The sequence below is a fragment of the Solenopsis invicta genome, chromosome 3 (genome assembly GCF_016802725.1).
Source record: "Solenopsis invicta isolate M01_SB chromosome 3, UNIL_Sinv_3.0, whole genome shotgun sequence".
Lineage (NCBI taxonomy): Eukaryota > Metazoa > Arthropoda > Insecta > Hymenoptera > Formicidae > Solenopsis > Solenopsis invicta.
Window position 1 is genome coordinate 6,166,082 of NC_052666.1, and position 25,444 is coordinate 6,191,525.

The 25,444-nt window shown below is 32.4% G+C and overlaps 2 protein-coding genes across 3 annotated transcripts; one reads left to right on the forward strand and one right to left on the reverse strand.

Annotated features, from left to right (window-relative positions):
* Window positions 1-1,329: 1,329 nt before the first annotated feature.
* LOC105206671 lies at window positions 1,330-10,920 on the forward strand. Its single transcript, XM_039447475.1, has 7 exons — window positions 1,330-1,359; window positions 1,789-2,007; window positions 3,023-3,146; window positions 3,215-3,384; window positions 8,090-8,252; window positions 8,345-8,511; window positions 8,601-10,920. Exons 1-7 carry the CDS (start codon window positions 1,330-1,332, stop codon window positions 8,949-8,951), a joined length of 1,224 nt encoding a protein of 407 aa, XP_039303409.1. The 3' UTR covers window positions 8,952-10,920.
* A 1,716-nt stretch (window positions 10,921-12,636) lies between these two features.
* Window positions 12,637-25,241, reverse strand: LOC113003541. 2 transcript variants are annotated; one of them, XM_039446797.1, is made up of 12 exons: window positions 25,039-25,239; window positions 24,514-24,698; window positions 23,992-24,288; window positions 23,431-23,665; window positions 19,221-19,437; window positions 18,356-18,565; window positions 17,969-18,190; window positions 17,838-17,888; window positions 17,647-17,709; window positions 17,297-17,526; window positions 16,980-17,139; window positions 12,637-16,886 (listed from the first exon to the last, which is right to left on the reverse strand). In XM_039446797.1, exons 6-12 carry the CDS (start codon window positions 18,552-18,554, stop codon window positions 16,762-16,764), a joined length of 1,050 nt encoding a protein of 349 aa, XP_039302731.1. In that variant the 5' UTR covers window positions 18,555-18,565; window positions 19,221-19,437; window positions 23,431-23,665; window positions 23,992-24,288; window positions 24,514-24,698; window positions 25,039-25,239; the 3' UTR covers window positions 12,637-16,761. The 2 variants fall into 2 exon arrangements, with proteins under 2 accessions (XP_039302731.1, XP_039302732.1); XM_039446798.1 differs by having other exon boundaries at window positions 16,712-16,886; window positions 19,221-19,434; window positions 25,039-25,241.
* Between the last annotated feature and the right edge of the window lie 203 nt (window positions 25,242-25,444).

Sequence of the window (25,444 nt, forward strand, 5' to 3'; positions counted from 1 at the left end):
CAGAGGGTCATAACTGATGACGAATCGTGGGTTTATGGTTATGACGTGGAAACCAAAGCTCAATCATCTCAATGGAAGCTGCCGCACGAACCAAGACCGAAAAAAGCGCGCCAAGTTCGGTCGAATGTGAAAGTTTTGCTGACAGTTTTCTTCGATTGCAGGGGCGTGGTGCATCATGAGTTCTTGCCACAGGGTAGAACGGTCAATAAGGAATATTACCTGCAAGTTATGCGCAATTTGCGCGAAGCAATCCGCCAGAAACGCCCGGATTTGTGGAAGAACAAAAATTGGCTTTTGCACCACGATAACGCCCCTGCTCACACATCGTTGCTTGTGCGCGACTTTTTGGCCAAAAACAACACACTAATGATGCCGCAGCCACCGTATTCCCCAGATCTGGCCCCCTGTGACTTTTTCTTGTTCCCTAAACTGAAGAGGCCCATGAAAGGACGACGTTACGCTACGCTTGACGAGATAAAGACGGCATCGAAGGAGGAGCTGAACAAGATAAAAAAAAAATGATTTTTTGAAGTGCTTCCAAGATTGGAAAAACCGTTGGCACAAGTGTATAATATCTCATGGGGATTACTTTGAAGGGGACAAAATAGATATTCATGAATAAATAAATAATTTTTGAAAAAACACAAAATTCGCGATACTTTTTGAACACACCTCGTATATATATATATGAGATACTCACAGATGTATATGCAATGTATTATACTGAATGTCAAAATTTTCTAGGATATATTTTATACACATACATTGATACATAAACGACGTACATTGGATATTATATAGACATGTGCGAATGCTACGCGCTATACTGTACGTGTTATATTTGTACATTTTGAAGATATCCAATATACATCGTTTGTAAATCACTATTATACACGCAGAAAATTTTTCTCGAATAATGTACAATGCTCATAATAAAATTTACTAGATTTGCATCGCACCGGTAGGATATACGCGTATTCAACCGGAAATTAATATATGACAATAGAAAAGTAATAGTTTGGTTAGATACATCTTGTAACCTAAAGGTAAATAAATTTGCCATACTAACAAGGAAATATGAAGAAAGTAAAAAAGTCCCATACTAATATGTGTATATTCGACGTTGTAGCTTGAATTGCGCGTTGTTTCTTAAGACAGTATAAAAAAAAAAATAATCTAGAGTGGTACCTACTGTGAGCTGTATAGAAATATTCGTTGTGTATCTGGCAATAATCTATGTTCTTCATAGAAATGCGATAGTAACCGCGGACACGCGGACTGCGCACGATCGTTAATTTCGTGTATGTGAAGTGTGAAGTGAGGAGCGCAATGTATAACGATACCAGCGATAAGTACGGGGTAAGAAAAGTCTCATCCAATATTTGTTGCGTTCGGCATTGCAAATCTTAGATGCGAGCTAGCAGAGAGAGCTTGAATCACGTAATCCTCAACCAATCAAAGAACCGAGATGTGAATTGCCGAACGATTTTCGAGGTTAAAAGCACTTTCGACGCCTCGGATTTGCATTGCTGAACGCTGTATAATTAAAATTATTTTTAAGAAGATTATATGTTACAAGAATTCACATAGCACTAACTTCCAAACGCTCTTGGAATGTCCTTATGACGTAAACGTTCTTTGGAGGTTAGTGCTGTGTAAGAATATCGCGTTGCACTTACACTTGGCGCGAGCGACTACCGTGTATCTTAATATATATTTTTTCTACTATTTATGTATAGTTTTTTGTTATTTTAAAATAAGTAAAATACATATAATTTTTATTTATAGCTACCAGAAGTAGTCAATTTAGATACTGCATCTTGTAGTAATGCACAAGGCTTTATTTTTCCATCGAAGCTTTCATCTTCATACCTTTACAATGATAGTCAACTCCAACGACCCCAACCCACAACATGCATACTATTAGAGGATGCAAGTATCTCAAGTAGTGATAGTAGTGAGTTGACCGAAAAAAATGTACAAGTTAGTAATGAGAACAGTGAATCGGTATGTATATTTACACACACACACACACACACACACACACACACACACACGCACGCACGCACGCACGCACGCACGGACACACACACACACACACATTAATATATATGTACACACAGAAAAATATCCATCGTGCAGCAAAGAAAAACAAAGAACATGATTCATATATTTGTTTTAAGTAATAGTCTTTTTCAACGAAGAATATTTTCTTAATTTCAACATACATTCAAATATATATAACATTAGCTATACATGTTTAGAACAATACCTTGATATACGTAGTAGACTTTATTTTAAATAAATGTGATACTTACGATGACCATATTATATATTTGCGAATTTTTTCGTATATCACAAAAGCTGTTGTTATATTCAAATTAATAAACAATTCTAAAACTATTGCTTAAAACAAATAAACAAACCAAGTAATTTGTTTTTCTTGGCTATACAATGGATATTTTTCTGTATATATGCACAATTACTATATAATGTTATATTGTAATAATATTAATTTATATTAATTACAGAATTTGAAAAGGTACTTGCAAGAAACCAGCGAAGGTAAAATTATATTATCTGCATACTATAATAACAATAAAACCCTTAATTCTGTACTGCGTTCTCGATTAGTACGACTCATTATCAAAGGAGAGAAAGACAGAATATTATCAAAAATCTATCAGTAGCAGACAAATTAACTAATTTTGTGTTAGTATCTTATACAATAATATTATATGATATATATATATATATATATATATATATATATATATATATATATATATATATATATATATATATATATATATATATATGTATGTATGTATATATGTGTTAAATATATTTTGTTTCTTCAAAACAAAGTTTCCCTGAGCTATTTCACAATTATTTTTTTACTTGCAGTATAACAACTTCTCGGTTTCAAAAATTAGCAGGAGACATTGTTAAAATATTTAAAGGAGAGTCTTGTTACACATATTATACGCCGTTTACATGTAAGAATGGTGTTCGTATACAGGCAAGTGGTAAACTCTGGGAACATTATAATTATATAAAAGGAGATTTAAGAAAACAAGGAATACTCCTTCAGCGATCAATTTCCAAATCCATACAAGAGACATATGCACAGACTGAAATAGATGGTACTATCCTAATATTAATATGACATTGACCATTTTACACGTGACTGTATATAATTTTTATACTACAGAAGACAAACTGCAATGGTTATTCCACCACACAGAACCGTGGGAGCAAGTGTGTGAATATTGGAATAATACATATAGGGCTAGGAACAAGTTATTAATGCAAGACAAACTAAATGTACTTGAATATTTTAATAAGTTTCCTTGTCTTCAATTAAGCAAAGGACAACATCTGGTAAGAGTTAAAACAGGGTTATGGCCGAGTTGCCCATTTTCGTCCAGTTTTGCGACGGTTATAATCACTTCTTTAATTTTTCCTCATTTTGTAGCATCTAGACTTCTCTCGGAGACATACGCGTGATATGAGGGATGTTAAAGTTACAAATTGCATGCCAATGTCGCTACGCATACTGTTCAGTGTTAGAAATGTATTATTGTCATCATTATTATCAATATTATTAATAATAAAACATTTCTAACAGTGAGCAGCACCAGGGCCGGATTTAGGTCGTAGGGGGCCCCTAAGCACTGGCTTTGAAGGGGGCCCTTTTAACTTAACCAAACCTAACAAACTGACTTATGGTAAAGGCAAATATAGAAAACACAATAAATAAATCATATATATTAAAATTTATTTTAACATATTTTTCTGTATATAAAGCCTATTTAAAATTTTGTTTTCTCCTTTTAATTGCTGCAAATTGCTCAATAATTTCATTAAAAGATATAGCTCGTAATTTGTCGTTCTCTATGGACATTAATGTTAAATCTACTAACCTTTCTTGAGTCATTGTTGTACGCAAATAACTTTTTATTCGTTTTAATTTTGAGAACGATCTTTCTCCAGAACAATTAGTCGCCATTAAAGATAAAAATAAACGTAAAATTGCTTCTACATTAGGATACGCGGTTTGAATTTTATCTTGAAAAATTAATTGATATAACTGTTCATGACTTAAATATTTTTTTTCTTGATAAACTTGTTTTGCGTACATATGAAAATGTTTTATTTCGCTGGAAAAGTCATGTTGGACATCTTTTGGAAATTCCTGTTTTAGAAAGAGTAAGTCTTTTTGGATTTCTTTTTCCGATGCATCCAAATTTGTCAAAAAAGAAAACATGTTAGATACATTTTTATAAATTAACGCTCTCTCTTCCAAATTTCTTTTCAGTGCATCAATCATTGGAATAAAAGATTGCATTTTAAATTTATCCCTAGGAGATAAATTTTCCGCAGCATCAGGGGCATTACCATCATTAACTTGCTTCCTTCTTTTTATCTTTCGTTTTCTCGCAGATTTATAATCAATATCAGGAAGTTTTCCTTTTGCCTGAGACTCGATGTCATCAAAATCTTGCTGAACGTTTTGCACATACTGAGACAGTGCAAAGTAAAGTTTTGCAGTTGTGCTTATTGTTATTTCTGCATTTTGGAGAGCTTTAGATGTTTTGTCGAACTCATTTAATATTTTTTCCCAAAATTCTAACATAAAGACGAATTCGAGCTCCTCCATTATGTTAATCAGAGCAGAAGCCTCATTTCGATATTCCCCGCTTTCATTTCCATCTTCAGCAATGTGGTAAAGAGCAGCAATTATTTCATTGTAACCTCTAGCTACAGCTGAAGTAGCTTGTGCATGAGCATTCCACCTTGTATCAGAAAGTCGTTTAAGTTGTAAAAAGGATTTATTTTGCTGCGAATATTCATTCAAGATGGACCAACGCTTCGGCGATGCTGAGAAAAATACGTACAACCCTTGAATGGTAGAAAAAAATCGAACAGCTTCAAGACACGAATCAACTGCAGAGCGTCCAACGAGATTTAATGAGTGGCCAGCACATGGAATGTATATAGCGTATTCATTTTCCTCTCGAATTTTAGCTTGCATTCCCTTATATACTCCGGACATGTTAGCAGCGTTGTCATAAGATTGACCTCTACAATTACTAAAATTAATTTGGCATTCATCTTTTAAATATGTTAAGACAACCTTTGCTAAATTTTCGCCAGTATGACTTTTTATGTCAAGATATGTTAGAAATCTTTCAATAGGTAATCCATTATCCGGTGAGACATATCGAATAATTACAGCCAATTGATCAATATGTGATAAATCTGGCGTCGAATCAACAGATATACTAAAATATCCTGCAGTTTTTATATCTTGTAAAATTGATTCTCTGATTTTTAAGGCCATCAAATGGATGAGTTCATCACATATTGTTTTTGATAAATAGGATGATTTTCCAGAACCGCTATTACCGTATTGTCCAATATGAGTCGCAAGAAATGGATCATATCTTGATATCAGTTCCAGGATTCCTAAATAATTGCCATTATTTGATGAGCCGAATTTTTCTTCACTTCCTCGGAAAGCTAAGCCGCGTTCTGCTAGAGTACTAATGACGTCTATTACTCGGCGTAAAACTTGTTTCCAATATTCTTTTTCTTGAGTAACTTGCATGTCAAGTTGCAAATCCAAATTCGATTCACGTCTCCTCGTTAAAAATGAAAATAAAGCATTTCTGTGGTCTTCAGAATTTTCGTGTTGTTGAATAGAAATTAGATTACGCCAGTCACTAAATCCTTCGTTTGCAAGAGATGTTGACGATGCAGAAAATATTTTACATACGAAACAATAAACACATCCCGTTGCAGGAGAGTAAACTAACCAATCTCTATCATACTTTTCTCCGTTAATTTTTGTTCCATGAAAAATATTTTTAGAGCAATATCGAGAAGCATTTGTGAATTCTCTCTTTGATTTATCAAATGGTCCATTGCGATGTTGACAGTCTAAAGGTCCCTTCTTAATCCAGTAATCAACATCCGTTTTAGATAAATGACTCCAAAGACCAACATCAGAACACTGAATATTTTGCAGCGATTTTGAAGAAATATTGGTATTGGGCATGTCATTATTTATTTGATTTTTCTCATTTGTAGATACAGTTTTCTCTGAATTTGAATCAGCGTCTTCAAATGTAGGATCCTGTATATTCAAAATATAAATGCTACGTTATTTTTTATTCCATTAAATTAAATCACTCCAAATCTAAAGTGTAAATGCTTTATCAAATGTGTAAAATATGAATATGAAAGAAATACATTCTTTTTCAAACGCTGTGCCTACAATTTCTTTCTAGATTATTAACTTATTGTTAGTTAAATAGTAAAACACAATACCTGTGAATTTGAGTTTTCAATTTCCTGTGATTTTTCCTTCGCACTTATAAAATTTGTAATTTTTGTTAATTTCTTTTGAGCTTCTTCCAATTCTTGCTTTCTTTTTCTTTTTTGGGAGCCACTTTCGTACACTCTTTTCATTGTTAATAAACGATTTTAGAATAATAAAGAAGTATCTGCGATTATGCGATTTCAAGTTAGAGCACTGATCGTTTACTCGCACATCGACCGTCTGCAGCATGCGTTAAAGCAAAAGATCTCGAAAAAGACAAAGACAAAACAGTGACTTGGTAGGAAAAAAAAAGAAGACAGTCTACGAATAGACGGTCAAGTGTTTTAACTTGAAATCGCGGATACTTCTTTATTATTCTAAAATCATTTACTAACAATGAAAAGAATATACGAAAATGAGTCCCAAAAAAGAAAAAAAAGCACAAGGATTGGAAGAAGCTCTAAAAAAATTAACAAAAATTACAAATTTTATACGTGCGAAGGAAAAATTGCAGAAAATTGAAAACTTAAATGCAAAGGTGTTGTGTTTTAATATTTAACTAACAATAAGTTAATAATCGTGAAAAAAATGGTCGGCGCATTTTAGAAAGATTTTATGCCTTTTATATATTCATATTTTACACACGTGACAAAGCATTACACTTTAGATTTGGAGTGATTTAACTTAATGGAATAAAAAATAACGTAGCATTTATATTTTGAATATACATGCAGGATCCTACTTACGCATGAAGGCACTGATTTAAATTCAGAGAAAGCTGAAATATCTACAAATGCAGTTGAGAAAAATCAAATGAATAATGATATGACCATTGACCAATACTAATAATGCATATCCTTTCGCAATCGCTGCAAAATATTCAGTGATTTGATGTTGGTCTTATTTAGAATCACACATTTGTCTAAAACATATTTTTTATAGTTGATTACTGGATTAAGAAGGGACCTTCAGACTATCAACATCGCAATAGACCATTTAAAAAATCGAAGAGAGAGTATTCACAAATGCTTCTTGATAGTGCTCTAAAAATATTTTTCACGAAATAAAAATTAACGGAGAAAAGTATAACAGAGATTTATTATTGTTTTGTATGTAAAATATTTTCTACATTGATTTTATTAAGACTTTATAGAGGCCCCTGCAAATTCATCTCTAGCAACACAAAATTCAGAAAATATTTCTTTTATGTAATACTGAAAACGTATTTTTTTTTCATTTTTTCCGTTAATTTAATACTCGTATGAAATTAGTTGTATGGAACTTTGGGGCCCTTGCTGGCGCGGGGCCCTAAGCAACTGCTTATATTGCTTATGCCAAAATCCGGCCCTGAGCAGCACACGTGGCGACATGCGCCAAATTGACATGCAATTTGTGACTTTAACATCCCTCATATCACGCGTATGTCTCCGAGAGGAGTCTAGATGCTACAAAATGAGGAGAAATGAAAGGAATGGGGATGGTCGTCGCTGAAATGGACAAAAATGAGCAACTCGGCCATAGGCCTACGTTAAAGTATCGATATAGAGCAAAACGTTATCTATAAAACTATTTTTGTTATATAATTCTGTAAAATTATTTTTTTGCGATTATATTATTATAATTAACTTCATTTTGAGACACGTATATTTGTTACTTGACTCTCTTTCTTTCTATCTGTTACATTTGCACGCACGCACGCACGCACACGCACGCACGCACGCACATACATACGCGCTAATAACCTTATTACAAAATTTCTAGCTCGTAGAAGACTTTAACAGACAGTATCCCGAAAAAGAATCGATATTTCCTAAAAGGTGGAATATTATTAAAAAAGTTATTATTGACCAACTACAGCAATTGAATAAACGCCTCAGTGTTTCAGATACAGCTCTTATATCTATTTTACCAGCAATATCTTCTGGTATAGACATTTTACCATTGCATTAAAATTGTATTATTAAAATGTTCGTGTTTAATTAGTGGATTAGTTATAAATTTTTCTTTTTTTAATAGATAAACAAGATGCGGTAATTTTTTATTTACTTCCGATTCTTATCGAATCTCGTAGAGCAGGAGGTTATAAAAGGAAAAGAAATACGAACTGTGAGCAGGATAGTGAAAACAGCATCAGAAAGTTAACGTTACAAGAATGTAGAGATGCGTTTATGTTACATGTGCAGGTATTTAAATAAAAAAATAAAATATATATAAATATTAAATCTTTTATGAGTATGAATAGTATTTTAGTTCGAATTACTACTTTATATAGACTGTTGCTGATTTGGATCGTGCTTTATATGATTTCAAGAGAAGACTGCAAAGAAACAAAGATACTTTTCAACCGACACCTCTTATAGTTGGACCTTTAGTAAACATCGAATCATCATACGTGATTGTAAACGACCAAAAGTTTAAGGTGGATTCATGTTTGCAAGCTATTGAATTAACTTTCAAGATATTCTTTGCTGTTGATTGCAAGTATCCAACATATGCAGAAACGTTTTGGATATTTTTACAAAAATCTGGTTTCGATATTCACTTACAAGAGAAATGTAACAACTCATTAAACGTTTTGTTAGGTCGCGTTAACGCAGAAATGGAGCGTTTAGTTGCGACATAATTTTTCCGAACATAAATATCATTTCATGTGCAATCGTTAATAAGATGTTTCGGTGCTATATTTGTAGTACATTTTTATGTTTCGATAATAAGTCGCTTCTAAATCATTACAAAGAATTCCATCCTTTATTAAAAATATATAGATGTAACGATAATAATTGCAGCAGATCTTTTGCTATATTTGATTCTTTTAAGAAACATAGATATAACAAACATTTATCAGAGACTAATATTACATATAATAACCAAACTATAAAACAATATGATCAAAACGCGGATTTTATAGATGCAATAGATAAAGTCTTAACAGTGGGAACAAATCAACGTATACAACATTATGAAGATAAAAAATGTGAAAATGTGGAGTATATAATAGATCCCATACAAATTAAGTCTGATTCTGATATTGAAACTGATTTAGAAGACGATTTATTTTTCGACATTCCACAAAACGATGGCCACACTAGTGAAGCGACAAACGTAAAATTTGAGGAACATAAAGAAATTATTAATTTCACAAGTAAATTATACACTTATTTAGACGTACCTCGTGTTAGGGTAAATGATATTGTGAGAAGTACAGGAAATCTCATCGACAATTATTTACTTTTACTAGAAAAACATTTATTAAATCGACTTGAAACTTTTAATTTAAGTTTAGATTCAATATCTGCTATTAAAGAAGTATTCGCAGATTTTAGTGATCCTTTCACGGATTGTAAAAGCGAATGGCGTTTTTTTAAATTGTTAAAATGCTATGATACATTTATACTTCCTGAACAATATTTAATCGGAGAAAGAGAAGAATTCCGAGAAAAGAATGGCGTAAATATTATTCAAAGTATTTCAGTGTATGCACAGTTTATTCCTCTTCGCAAAGTTTTTCAAAAAATATTTGAAATCCCAAATCTTTTTGACGAAACATTAAGATATTACCAATCGCTGAGATCAAATAACAATATTATAGAAAATTTTGTTCAGGGATCTCTTTGGGAAGAGATAAGTTCGCATTTCATAGGAAAGATTGTTTATCCTATTTTTTTATTTTTTGATGATTATGAGAATAATAATGTGTTAGGCTCTCATAAAGGCTTATCTAAGTGTGGCGCAGTTTATGTAACTATACCATGTTTACCTCCTTACATGCAATCAAAGTTAGAGAATATCTTTCTGTTCCTTTTATTTAACTCACTTGATCGACAAATGTTTGGCAATAGAAGTGTTTTTCAAAAAGCAATTGACGAGTTGCATTACCTACAAACAGAAGGTATAACAATTAAACATAAAGATGGAAACAAGCAAGTATATTTTGTTTTGTCTTTAGTCGTGGGAGACAATTTGGGTGTTCATTCTATTTTTGGTTTCGTGGAAAGTTTCAATGCTACATTTTTTTGTCGATTCTGTCTAATTAATAGAAAATGTATTTGTGATTTCTTAGATGAACGTATGTGCATTCTCCGTAATGTAGATAATTATACTTCACTTTTGGCATTAAAGGATGTGAGTAAATCTGGTATAGTTAGTCAGTGTGTGTTCAATGATTTAGATTATTTTCACGTTACAAAAAATTTAGGTGTAGATGTTATGCATGACATTTTAGAAGGTGTATGCAGATACGATTTGGCGTTATTTCTAAATTATTTTATTGCTAAGAAATACTTAACTTTAATAGATGTTAATACTAGAATAAGATCATTTCGATACAGTCACAAACATAATATTAATAAACCTGTGGAAATCACAGAACAAAACTTAAAAAATAAAGCAATCATAATGAGTTCTGCCGAAATGTTGTTATTAGTAAGGCATTTTTGTTTAATTATCGGCTCTTTTATTCCACAGGAAGACGAATGTTGGCAGCTTGTTATTCTTTTAAAGCAAATAATCGACATTACAACTAGTTCAAGAGTTCATTGTGAAACGTATCATTTATTAGACACTATTATTAATGAATATTTAACTTTATTAAATAACCAATTCCCAGGCAAGATAAAACCGAAACATCACTTTTTAATTCATTATGCTCGAATAATGAAGCTTGTCGGTGTATTATGGAAAACTAATTGTATGCGATACGAAGGTAAACATAAAGAAGGAAAAAAAACATCCCAAGCTACAAATAGTCGAGCAAATATTTCAAGAACAATAGCTATAAAACACCAACTGCTTTTAAACTACAGGTTGCAATATAATATTTCATCCTGCCATTTGTTAACTCTTGGACCAGTTGCCCAAAAGAATGTACGCGAAATACCTTTTGTTAATAATTGTATTACACCTTTTCAAGTAGAATTTAACATATTAATTGCTAAGTGGATATGTTACAACAATAATATTATTAACAAAAGAGCCATTATCGTTACATTCAACGAAGAAGGAGTAGATTTTTATTTTGTGCACACTATTATTATTAATAAAGAACAAAATGACTTTGTTATTTTAACTAAAAGAATGTTACAGTGCTATCTAGATGAACATGTACAATCCTACAAAATTTATGATAATACTTGTTTTGAGTGGGTTTATTTAACTAAGAAGAATTTATTTAATTCTGTTGTAACACATTGCGTTAGGCTTAGTGAAAGCGAAATTTATATTGTTAAAAAATGGTTTTAAAGAAATACCAAATAAATGAAATTATCATTGAAAAGTGTGTATTTATATTTTTATATATATATAAGTATTTATATATATATAATTTAATTATCCTCAGTATTTTTATTGCCATTAAGGCAATTATACATATTGCAACATAGTATGGAGAGAAGACATATTTAGTATGGTAATTTTTCTTTTACGTGCATTCTACGTATGATAAAACGCGCTCTCGAAAAAGTCCCATACTTGATAGAAATATATATTTCTGCGTATAGTTTTATTCTTTGCTCTCTAAATTTCCTATACTTTCTTGAAATCTTTTGCATATTATGACTATATCCTAGCCGTGCAAGATTAGTATGGTATTTACTTTCTTCGTGTATGCTTGTATTTTCGAGAAAAATTTTCTGCGTGTACACACATAGAATATGTCAGTGACACAATATACATGATATATACATAAATTTAATTACGAAAATATCTTTTATGTACTTCCTTGCATGTATATATATTTCTATGCACATGTATTTACCTTAGAACATATACATATTGGAAGCGGCGTGTGCCGTCAACATCTATTATACCTTATTGATACATTTTACTCGATACGCATGCGTCAATCATGTTGCATGTGTGTATGTGTGACAAACTAAAACATATGTATATGTGTATATATATTATCCAATCGCATAAGTGCATTGACAGATTTCGTACTGATAAGGATAGATAGATGTTGGCAATACTTTTACTACGTACGCCAGATAGACTATGCCTCTTCCAGTATAAATGTTCTAAGGTATTTACATGTATATATAGGTACTTTTCCATATGCATACTCTATACCTATATTGAAATAGGTAAAGGATTATATGTTTATGGAAAGAAATATAAATTTACTAATACATGTATATATGTATATATATAAATTTATTTTTTAATGTACTATATTCATAAATATTACATTAAAATTAAACTTTGAAGTATTTTGAACAAAATATTAGACATTATTTCTTTGATTAAAGCATTCTATAAATAAGAAACTTAAAAAATGAAGGTATGCTAACTTAAGTTACAAAATAAACTTATTCTAAATAAATACATTATTTATTTGAAAAGTTATTAAACAAATCAAAATGTTTGTTCCATATTAATACTATTAATAATTAATACATACAATCTTATATACCTCCTATATGTGTCTACAACGACGTATATGCCACGTTTATGTATATCATTATCGTGGCTTTCTAGCTCTTTTTCTCTCTCATTCTTTTTCTTTTGCACTCTCCCTCTGTTCATTTCTCTCTTTCTTTCCTTTTCCTTCTCTTTGCTTACTTTCTCTCTCTCTCTCTCTCTCATTCTTGTAATTACACATACTCTAATATTCACAATTTCCCTCATGTACTCATATTCTCAGGTACAATACATTCACACGCTTTACACAGGCACAACTTACGTATAATATACTGCATGAGAACTCTAATCTAAATAATATATGTATATATATAAATATATATTTTATCTATATGAAAAGCATCAGTCTCTATGTGCTAATGACTATCTCAGTGTCTCGTCTGACATCGATCTTATAATCTATAAAAATCAATTAAACGCTATCACGTATAATATGGCGTATGTTCATGTGCATATCAGACTACTCCCTTTGTCGATCAGATCGAATCACTGAGATACATCGAGCATTTCATATAATACCGGAAAATATATATTTTTGTGTAAAAAAAAATAATCAACTTCTTAAGAATTAAATACTTATAGCAGCTGAGACGATTTGTTGATGTAAAGGAATTAATAAAACAATTAACGTTGTGTTTAAGGCTCCTGATCCCTTACTACACCCATATTGAATTATGATGTGGAAACAAGAAATGCTATGATTTTTTTCTTGAATAATATGTCAAAATAAATCATTTATTTGAATGCGTATTTGATTATACACTAAGAATAATATTTTAAATTGACCAGACGTATGGTAAAATATAAACCATCGAAATTTTATCCTTATAATTACTAAATATATAATTGTTTTGACTAAACAATCTGGTAGCCTTATAACAAAATGGTTCGGTAACTAAGTTTTTGGTATCAGTATACAAAATTTAGATGGTTTATATTTCACCAGATGAATTTAATGATAGTGGTACCTCAAAAGCATTACTAAGAATATAAAAAGTTTACAGATTGTTCTATTATTACGTTCGTGTATTTGTGTAAAATTTGAACACAATGCTCTTGTTAGTTTAAAGGTTATTTAATTTTTTGTTTATTACTGATAAAAGGCTTTTAAACGAGCAAGTAGATCTATAACAATTTGTTCATGAATATTTATTAGAGTTTTGTTAGTATATGTAATATGAATATGGCTGCAGTAAGGCATCAGTAACCTTAACTTTTTGTACATAAACCAAATGGTTACAAAAATTTTACACATATTTAGATTTAATATTTTTATAATAACTCACACTATATAAAAACGCAATAAAGTTGAATTGAAAAATGTATGTTCTGTTTAACAATTATATTAAAACATTTGTTTAAATAAAAACTTTAACTCTGATTTTATAATCAGAGTTAAAGTTTTACACTTACATAAGTATTATGTACTTGTATTATGTATTATGTACTATTACACTTATGTGTAATAGTGGAAAAGTAACGTATTGACCTCTATATGGTAGAACTATTAACTTCCTACTTATGTTATCAACAGACCACATTTCAAGTAAATTATTAATTTTTTTCAATACTGTATGTCGAACAAAGATGAATTACATGGCTTGGAGTAAAAATCATTTTGTAAACTGTAGCTATAACCTAAAAAAGCTGCTGAATCTTTATGGGTAACAAAATTTTTTATTTCAACTATTGTTTTATTTTTCAACTGTACAAATCGGTCAGCAATTTTATTAATATTTAAACAATATTCGATAGTTTTAAGTTTTTTGTACTGAGGAGGATTACAAGTATTTATTAAGGGTCCATCAGAATGTTCCATTAACAATTCTGTAGACAAATTATTATCAGTATTCTTAGTAGACATTAAAACATTCTCTTCAACGATTCGACGAACAACTTGTTGCAGGGGTTGGGAACTTTTACGAACCATTTTTTTTAACTTTTGCAGAAAATTTTCAAATGGAAAAGCACTAAAGTTGTCTAGCGAACCGAATAATCTTACACAATCGCTCAAGTGCAATAAACTGTGTATGTTATGTGAAATGAAATCTGGACCATAGATTTGAATAGAATTAGTAATAAAATGCTTTATGAGCTCGTGAGCGTAAGAAATATAACGTTCATGCTTTGAATAATAATTACTAATTAAGATAGTGCTCGCCAAGCTGAGTGTAATAAAATTATTGTAAACTTTAGGAGACAATACTTGCTTTAAGACTATTGGGCCTGTATATAGTAAAAAAAGTCTAAATTCAGTTGCCTTATATCGCTTGCATTCTACTATAGATCGAGTCTTTCTTGAAAATTCACAAGGAATATATTTTTGTAATTTAAAAAGTAAATTAGTAATATCATTAACATGTTTGGCACGTAATTTGTGAGGAGGTTTACCAAATATCCACCCATAGTGTTTATTGCACAGCAATCTCTTAGTTCCGCCTAACAAAAGATTGTGCATGTAATCCAGAGGCACATTATCAATAATATCAAAGCTTGGAATATTAATTAAAAGAGTTTCACCAATGTGATGTTTTGGATGAACTTTATTTCTAAAAACTCATTTGTTCATTTTACAAGATTTTCCGTTTCAATAAAACAAATAACATTATTAATCATTTCCCCTTCTTGATTGCACTTTGTGCAAGAAAAGTAGCCTGAATGACTTTTGACTGATAGAACAAATGATTTAGCAGGTGTATCGCAGATTAACATTTGAATTTTAAAATTACATTTTACAGTCTTGATTAATATGCCATCTGTTGTTAACTTTGCACATTCATTAACAAAATCAAGTAAAAAATCATTAGAATTCGGTTTTTCATTTCCATGATAGAGAGCTACTAAGAAAACTTTATTTTTAAGAGCTTCGATTGATTTAACGGAACACAAAATAGGCCAAAACGAACTTGCAGAACTTTTACTCAAAGGTAGCCCATCAATATTAACTGCAAGAAAAAACTCTGTGCTGGATGTTACATTTATATTTAGAGAAATACATAAAGAATTTAATGTTTCAGCTACCCCGAAATAGTGATATAAACCGGATCCTAATTTTTTACCATATGATTTATTAGGCGTTTTTAAAAGAGTGCGAGGATCTGTTGGTAAATCTTTGCAACAAAAAGGATCTTTGCGTAGAATACTAAGCAGTTGTCTTAGTGAAGAAAAACGAATGTTGTTTTTGACAGCCCAAGTAGCAATTTTTGTAGATAGCTGATCACTATTTTTGATATGATTCAAACGCAAATTTGTATTTTTAATTACGTTAGCACAACTATGGGTGGGTTGTTCGTTGAATGTTAAATTGTCAATGTCTATATAACGCAAACCAGTGTCCTCGCTATCAGAATAATAATCAATTTTATTATTTGAGTAGCTGTAATCGGTTTCATCAAGCGAGTGATCGGTTTCAACGTTTGTTGTCTCATTCATTGAATTTTGAACACGAAATTGATAAGTACTGTTAATAATTGCTAGAGATTGATTTACCTTCTTTTTAATATGTCGAGAACGTTTTTCTCGAAAACTCTTTTTTTGATTCATTTTTATTCGAAATACAGTATATATTTAAAAAATACTTAAAAAAATTACCGGATTCCCTACACACCCATTGAATGCAGTGTACGGGATCAAAAGTTATTTAAAATCTACACACTATCATTTCTGATAATGTATCTGTATCCATCAATGTTAAAAACCAGTTTAAACGATCAGTAATATCGAGTGTCTAGGAGGACCGCTTTAAAGTTAAATCATTGACACATTGCAGTAAACAATTGTCTACGTAAAGTGTCAAACATATAATCCTATCAATTATATAGACATGACTTGTGCAATCAATGAAAATAATTATCGCATGAAAATAATTATCACATGAATATAATAGTTTTTCAATTATCGAAGCGGCCTCGATGAAATGTTACATTTCGCATGGATATTAAAAATTATAAATACGTATCTTTGTCGTTAGTGTTGAGTCTACGGAGAGTCAACTTGATTGGTTTCTTCCTGAGTGTTCTTTACAATTTGGTTAGTCTTTCTCCGTTGTTATATCGATCCTTACTTCTAACGAGCCAAGATTTTATATAATTAATTGCTTCAATTTCAGTGGCGTTTTGAAATTTCGGATTTACACGAACTACATCTGAAAATCATAAATAAGAAAATAAATAATGTGCATAAAATAAAAATATTTGACTTATGAGATCACAAATCTATTAAAGCTTATGGTATTTACCTAAAATAACAGCTGCAATATTTAAGTTTTTGAAAACCTTCTTTTTTTTGGCCCCTTCCCATGAGTATAACATTCCAACTTCATTAAAGAATAATCTGTACATTAATTTTTTAATCAATTCCTTTAAGGTGGTGCCTCCTATATGACTTAACTCTTTAGTCTGAAATATAAAGTTTTTTTTTTAAATGAAAGCTAATAGAGAAATCAACAATAAATTTTAATACATATTTTAAATACATATTTTTAATTTTAATGCAAATTTATTTATTACAGAGGGACAAAATTCATATAAATTGAGATAGAAAGTTTATTCATACCAGTGCTTCTTTATTATCTATTGATGAGTTAATCCAATCTTCCACCTCAATTAATGATTCTTCGGTCATCGGAAATAAATGTATGATTTTTAAAACTTCCGATCTATCATTTTGGACAACAGTTTCGGTGTTTACTTTCGCACTATTAATGATAACTTTTATGCTATCCGATATATCATTAATTTTTAGATGTAGTAAGTTTATTTCCTTCAGTACCTCCTCTTGATATTCTGAAATTTAAGAATCAATAATAATTTGCTAACATTTCACACAAACATATATGTAAATAGAAATATTCATGTAAATAGAAATGTAAAGGAATAACATTATTACAAACATAATTTACTCACTTGAATTTAATAACTGATATTTTGAAAAAGCATCCTTACTTATAACAATTGAATTTGAAGCATCTATTAAAAAATAAATTAATATATTAATATATTACTTTTTATATATGAAACTTTCTTTTATAATTTGTTGCCACCATATATTAGATGACATTTAGAACTCTACTATTTCTTACAATTAATATACTCACTATTTATATTTTTTTCTGTACGTTTATGCTGAACAGTAATTTGATGAGTGTCTGTCAAATTAAAAAAATTATATATATTATTAAATACATAAACAGTTTAATTGTGGGTTTTATTCATCGATGGTATTTACCATTCACTGATTTTTCCAAATTCAGAAAAGATGTGACGGGGTAACTATTTCCATTATTTGAATATTCATCTAATGATGTATTATCGGTATCTGTATTATGTCGCGTTTTATTATCTTTGTGTTTTTTTAGTATCTTTTTCTTTTTAAAATCTTCATTATTCGAGGAAAGCTCATTGGTACTTTTGGCTTTATTGGCCTTTTTCTTAGCAATTTTAAAATCATCTAAGCAAAAAATATTTTGTAAAAGTCATAAAGGTATATATTAAATGGACAATAGGATAATATTATTACTCGCAGTCTACACATCAGAGAATATACATGAGAGAATAAGAAGAGAAAAAATGAGAATACATTGAAAGAGTTATAAAATATGAAGAGAAGGCTTACCATATTGTCCCAATATTTCAGCGGGATGTGTTTCCCACAATAAAGGATCTGGACTATATTGATTTTTTATCTTTTCGCTAATTGAATGATTGCAAGTATCTGGCGGCCAGTAACAAGAAAATGTTTCTTTACAATACCAATTTTTTGGCACCGCTTCTACAGTGTTTTCCAAATTGAATTTTATCACAAGCCAAGGCATTTTTAATTATTCTGTAATATTTTTTCCATTAATTACGTATTACAGATTTTCAGTATTGGCAGTGAATTATGAAATGCAGACGCGACACACATACACACGCACGCAATATGACGTAATGCTCACGCGACATTCCGATCGTCATCTCGATCGCCCGTATCCTTCCTTGAAAAACGAGGATTCTTTCTTGTTTCTGTTTGCTTTGTCTCGCGTACTCCATTTTATCATACGCAAAACAGAGACAGATAGGAACAAGAACTCCTGGCAACGCTGCCGCCATTAGTGAATTTCATCATTCTATGCAAAATGATCATTCTAGGCAAAATTATTTGAAGTGAGCAAAGCGATCGGTCAGCGAAATGAGCGACCGAGCGAGACTACAAAGTCGGCTAGCATAGATTAATACCCGTATTTAGAGTCCTTCTATAAAAAAAGAGGAGTTCTTGTTCCTATCTGTCTCTGTTTTGCGTATGGTAAAACGGAGCACGCGAGACAAAGCAAACAGAAACAAGGAAGAATCCTCGTTTTTCGAGGTAGGAATACGGACGATCGAGATAACGATCGGAATGTCGCGTGAGCATTACTCGAAAATATGGTAGCCCACGCGACGGTTCCAGAGCGAGCAGAGATGAGACAAGAGAAGTACGGTTTTATAGAAAAGCTACTCACCGGTACGCGATATCTCTTCTTTCACACACGAAAGATTCGCCTCAGGCCTCAGGCCACGAAGAGGATTAAACGAATGGCGGGTCGACCGTTGTTGGTGTTGAAATTACGAACCCGATCCTTGATGCGTGTAGATTGAGCGTATCACGAATCTTTGGAGATATCTCCAAGGATAAAAGATCTTTTAACTTCAATCTGAATTACGAACGATCGTTGACTGCTGAAAGGAGGAAAGTGCCCGGCAACAGCCAAAATTACTATGACGCGACCGTTTACTGCAGTGGTTGCACAGCACAGGAAAAGATCGAGAAAAAGGATAGATCCTGCTCGACAAAGGATCGATAGGAGTGCCACTCCGCGAAATGCGCGACAATGAAGCGCGATGCTGGTCAATAACCAATAAGCGCGTTGCCGTGTCGCGGCCTAGCGCGCACATGCACGTATCACGTTGGGGCCCGCAATTCTTTGTGCAATCGAAGAGAAGACGTTAAATACGCTATAAATTCAGAAATCATATTTCAGCAGAATTTTGAGATTTAAAAATCGTTTTCATAAAAACGATTTGTCGTTGGCATTACCCGAAATATTGGCGATACTTAGTACAAGACTTGGAATTTTGCTATTCGATATACACCTTTAAAATCGACACTTTTTCATTTCTATATATAATAAAAAAAACAACTAATTTTTAAATCGATTCAACGAAAACATTTGATTTTTAGACACGACAAATAATGATCGAGCGTATACCGATAGCATGTCATCAAAATGCTCTAAAATGCGCGAGATAATTCATGAAACCAATAACGGGGACAGTAGTATATAAATATTCAATTGTATGTTTTCTTCATTACACAATAATATTAGCTAATCCATATCATCCATTTTGTTACTCTGCTATTACTCTATTTTGTAGCTAAATTTGTTGCTTTCACAATAATTTATATTCTTAATATATATTTTATATTTTTAATTGGGTTATATATATATATATATACAGGGTGTTTCAGACCACCCGTACACCCCTTTTCTCTTCGCAGGATTAGGACCAATCAAAAATATGTTCAGAAGAAAGTTGTAGGGTTTCAAAAGATCTATTCAATGATCTTATCAGTTTGACCTTGGATGGCGTCGCCAAGATCAGATCGAAATCACATTAAGTTTTTTAAATGAAACACCCTATTTTTGATTCCAGAATCTAATAGCTGGTGTCAAGACCTTTCCAAAACACTACAAGAAAGTTTATTTTCGTTGACTACTTTCCGAGTTGTGCGGCTTGAAAGTTACACTACCGCCAACACCATGTAAATAACAATATAAAATCACGCGTTACGCAGAAAGCCGTGCAGCCGACACAAAGAAAGTAAACACGCGAGCCGGGCCAACAAAAACAGATCATGAAAAATCGTGAAAGTTAGCTGTCGCGACCGTAGATAGTCACATACATATGTATGTCATAATATTATGTAATTACATTATTACTTTAACGGTAGCACACGAGCAATAACGAGCGCGGCTTTCTGCGTAACGATGTCTAACTCGTGATTTTATACATATTGTTATTTGCAGAGGATGTAGTAGAGATGTATTCACCACAACGCTATTGTGACTCAACTCAACACGAGTGACAATAACTCTCTCAAACTTGTCACCTACGTCTTCAATAACCGTCATATCAGTATCAATCGCGCAACAAAAATCCGACCCTCTTTATTAGTCTAGGTTTATTTAGCCATGTCCTATTCCAATGAAGAAGCATATGATATGCTGCTAATTTTAGGTGAGTGTCGAGGTACATTCATTGCAGCGGAAAGATTGTGGCGGGAACGTTATCCTGATCGGACTCCTCACTCGCGAAATGTTTTTTCACGATTGGCTAAACGAATCAAAATTAAAGGTGTCGTTCAGCCTCAACATAACAAAGGTACACAAATTCGTCGTCCGATTATGGATGAAAGAACAGTGGAAATTCTTGCATCGACAGAATTGAACCCTTATGATTCTTTAAGACGACGAGAACAAGATTCTGGTGTTAGTAAAATCAGTGTTTGGCGCATTCTAAAAAATAACAAATTTCACCCTTACAGAATGTCTGTTCATCAAGCGTTGAATTATAACGATATTAGACAGAGACTTGTATTTTGCAACTTTATAAGACAGCAACCACTTGATTTCCACTTGAAAATTTTATTTTCTGACGAATGTACACTTAAAAGTGATGGATCTGTTAATACTTGGAACTCTCGTTATTGGGCACAAAATAATCCTCACTGGTTGAGAGAAGTAGATCATCAAACCATTTGGAAAGTCAATGTTTGGTGTGGAATTATTGGAAGTCAAATCATAGGTCCTGTTTTCTTTGACGAAAATCTAAACGGTGATAGATATTCCGCTTTGATAATGACAGATCTTCCTGTCTTACTAGAAAATATTCCTCTGCAATTGCGCCTGAACATGTGGTTCCAACAAGATGCATGTCCGTCTCATACATCGAGAGTTGTTCGTGCGGCATTAAATACTATGTTCCCCGACAAGTGGATAGGCAAATACGGTCCAATCAATTATCCACCCCGATCACCAGATCTCACCGTCCTTGATTATTATTTCTGGGGAAGGATAAAAAACTTGGTCTATCATGAACGTCCGACCACGAGGGATAATATGATTCGTAGAATAAGTGAAGCAATTCGATCCTTACGTGCCGAGGAAATTCTTCGAGCAACCAATGATTTTCAAAATAGAGTTGATGCTTGCATCGCAGAGAATGGTGCTCACTTTGAACATTTAGTCGCTTAACAAAACATACACTCATTCATTCCCGAACGTGAGAGGCAAGGGGACTCACGTGAATCAAGCACCCCAAACGTGAGAGGCAAGGAGACTCACGTGAATCAAGCACCCCAAACGTGAGAGGCAAGGGGACTCACGTGAATCAAGCACCCCAAACGTGAGAGGCAAGGGGACTCACGTGAATCAAGCACCCCAATGGGATGAAATTCTCGTCACGTTCACGTCGTTCATTCTGGATAATGCTAAGCACGGGAAAATGCATACAGTCAATCTGGACATGATTGATCATCAAACATAATCAATCCAGTTAATAAACAAAAGCAGAGTACATAAAACTTTGACTCTCCTTTTCCTCTCCCATACACATACGCATGCACGTATGCACACACCCACACACAAGATTAAATCCGACTAAGTAACCACCACATGGTACATCTAGAGTAATGCTGATGCTGGCGGTAGTGTAACTTTCAAGCCGCACAACTCGGAAAGTAGTCAACGAAAATAAACATTCTTGTAGTGTTTTGGAAAGGTCTTGACACCAGCTATTAGATTCTGGAATCAAAAATAGGGTATTCCATTTAAAAAACTTAATGTGATTTTGATCTGACCTTGGCGACGCCATCCAAGGTCAAACTGATAAGATCATTGAATAGATCTTTTGAAACCCTACAACTTTCGTCTGAACATATTTTTGATTGGTCCTAATCCTGCGAAGAGAAAAGGGGTGTACGGGTGGTCTGAAACACCCTGTATGTATATTTAATTGTTATAGAAGTAAAATAGTACAATATATTGTAAGTATTTGTAATATTCATATAACGCTATTATTCAGGAATATCATTTCTAAATATTAAACGTAACGCGATCGTAACTTTCCTCTGATTATTTAAAAAATAAAAAAGATTTTTTCATATTTCTCCGTATACAAAAAATTGTTATGATTCGGATGTGATCCCATTATTTGTAACATTGTTACCTTAAATACAACTACTGTGGAAGGAAGTTTAATCGCGAAATATCATTGAAAGAAATCGCATTCTTTATAAGTACTCTTTCGCAATTTCAACAATTTGGTTAACTATGATACAAACGCGATTATTTGTTTCATCAAATATTATAGACCTATCACTTGAGAGTTTATTTATTTTTTATTCTATCACATAGTACTTTAGTCATATAAAAACCGAAACATTGAAAGTAGTGCGCTAATGCTTGGCATTTTATTTTTTATTTAAAATAGATTAATCTAATGTTTACATGCACGTAATAATGCCAAGATGTGCCAAGCGAATATACATGGAGAAAAGAAACTAATATCTTTCGATATATTATAACATCTTTCTGTACTTATAAAGAATGCATTGAATAAACGCAAGAAAAAATGCATTAATATAATATAAATGCTATATGTCGTACGGACCTTAATATTTACATGCGGCGTGACCATATCGAGGACTCGGTTTGAGTAATTTATCAATAGTTAGCTCTGTTCAACTTTTAGTGAATCAGTAGTTACTTTCGGATACTCTGGATCAAAAACAATTTTCTTCTGCGAATCCCTCCACGATTCGCTCTTCCCATTTCACGTCGTCATTCTGTATATCCGTTGCATCGCCGCGTGTTTTTTGTACAAGTTTTCCAAGTTTCTGCGATATCTTTAATAAACAAATATGTAATAAAATATTAATTTAAGTCTAATTGTACAAATAGGTAGCATTAAATATTTCGTGAAGAATCTTGAATATATAAAATTCTATACAAAGTTGTTCTAAAGATCACTTTAACTAGATTTGATGAATTTTTATTTATGAAATTTTTCATAAAAAAAATATGTTTTTTTTATATATATGTATATACATATAGTGCTTATATCTTTATTTTATATCTTTACACAAACTAAATACGAAGTTAACAGTGTATTGTTTCGGAGATTTTCAAGATTGTTTCGAGATATTAAATTAATGAACGAGTCACTTATTACCTTGTTGATATTTGCGAATATCTTGGTCTTACATGTCGTGGACATGCTTTCATCTGGGATCATCGTTCCTACCGATCCTAATGGTACTTTTGCTCTTCTCGTTCTCCTTGTCCTTATGCATATTCTTGAATTCTCGCGAACCGTGTTGACCTAATGTATTATTATCTTTGATGCTATAAAGTAGCTTCCAAATTAAAGTTGATGTCGGTAGGCCGTATATCTCTTTGGTACCAGGATTGCATTGTAATTCCATAGCGATCAATGTTGGATCCAGATACTCGGCAGATGTTGCGCCTTCTACGAATGTTTTAAAGTTATTTTTTATTTTTAGATGTCGCAAAATATAAAAAAAACTGTTGTCATTCCACATTATAATACATGATTCATTATACATTAGAAAAGAAGACAAAAACGTAATCAAAATACAATTACAAAAGTTATAAAGAAATTATTAAGAAATATATAATATTGTTTTAAGTTTCTTGAGTGAAACTTTGTTTGTGCATTAATTTGTGTACTTACCTAATACATTTCCATATTCGTCTTCCCATTGACTTGTGCTAAACCTGTATATTTCTAAGTTACTGAGTATGTAATTGAGATCATAGCCGCCGAAAACATAAAGAGAGTCTGTTTCCTGAACATAGATCGCTGTATGAGCTGCGCGCGGTCTCAGTCCACCTTCTGAATGCGAAAGCCAATGCCATCTGCGTATAAATAGATTATTACAGAGTTTTTTTATTTGCACGCGTTCCATTCACATTATCACATACTAATATTCACAAATGTTATTGAGAAAAGAACTTTTTTTTTAAAAAAGGATTCTATACGTGTATTATTCTATGCTAGCCGACTCTGTTCAACTCTGTCTCGCTCGGTTGCTCATTTCGCTAACCGGTCGCTTCGCTCACTTGAAATAATTTCACCGAAAATGATGAAATTCACTAAATGGCGGCAGCGTTGCCAGTACGACTCGAAAATATGGTAGGCGACAGAGCGAGCAGAGATGCGACAAGAGAATTGTGGCTTTATAGAAAAACTACTCACCAGCTTGCGATATTTCTTCTTTCTTTTAAATCACACACGAAAGATACGATCCTCCGCGTGGCCTGAGGCAATCGCCTCAGGCCACGCGGCCACGAAAAGGATTGAAAGAACGGCGAGTCGACCCGCGACCGTTGTAGACGACCCGGACAAGAAGAGAACGAGGTTAGATCCTGCTCGATAAAGAATCGATAGGAGTGCCACCCCGCGAAATATGCGACAATGAAGCGCGATGCGCTGACCAATAACCAATAAGCGCGTTGTCGCCGCGGCCTAGCGCGCACATGCACGTATCACTCTGGGGCCTAGCTGCAAAGGGCGTTTTGTCTAATTAGCGCATATTAATCGCCATTTATTTACTCGCAGCTAATTTTGTTTCCTTATCGTAAATATGCTGCAGTAAGTGTTC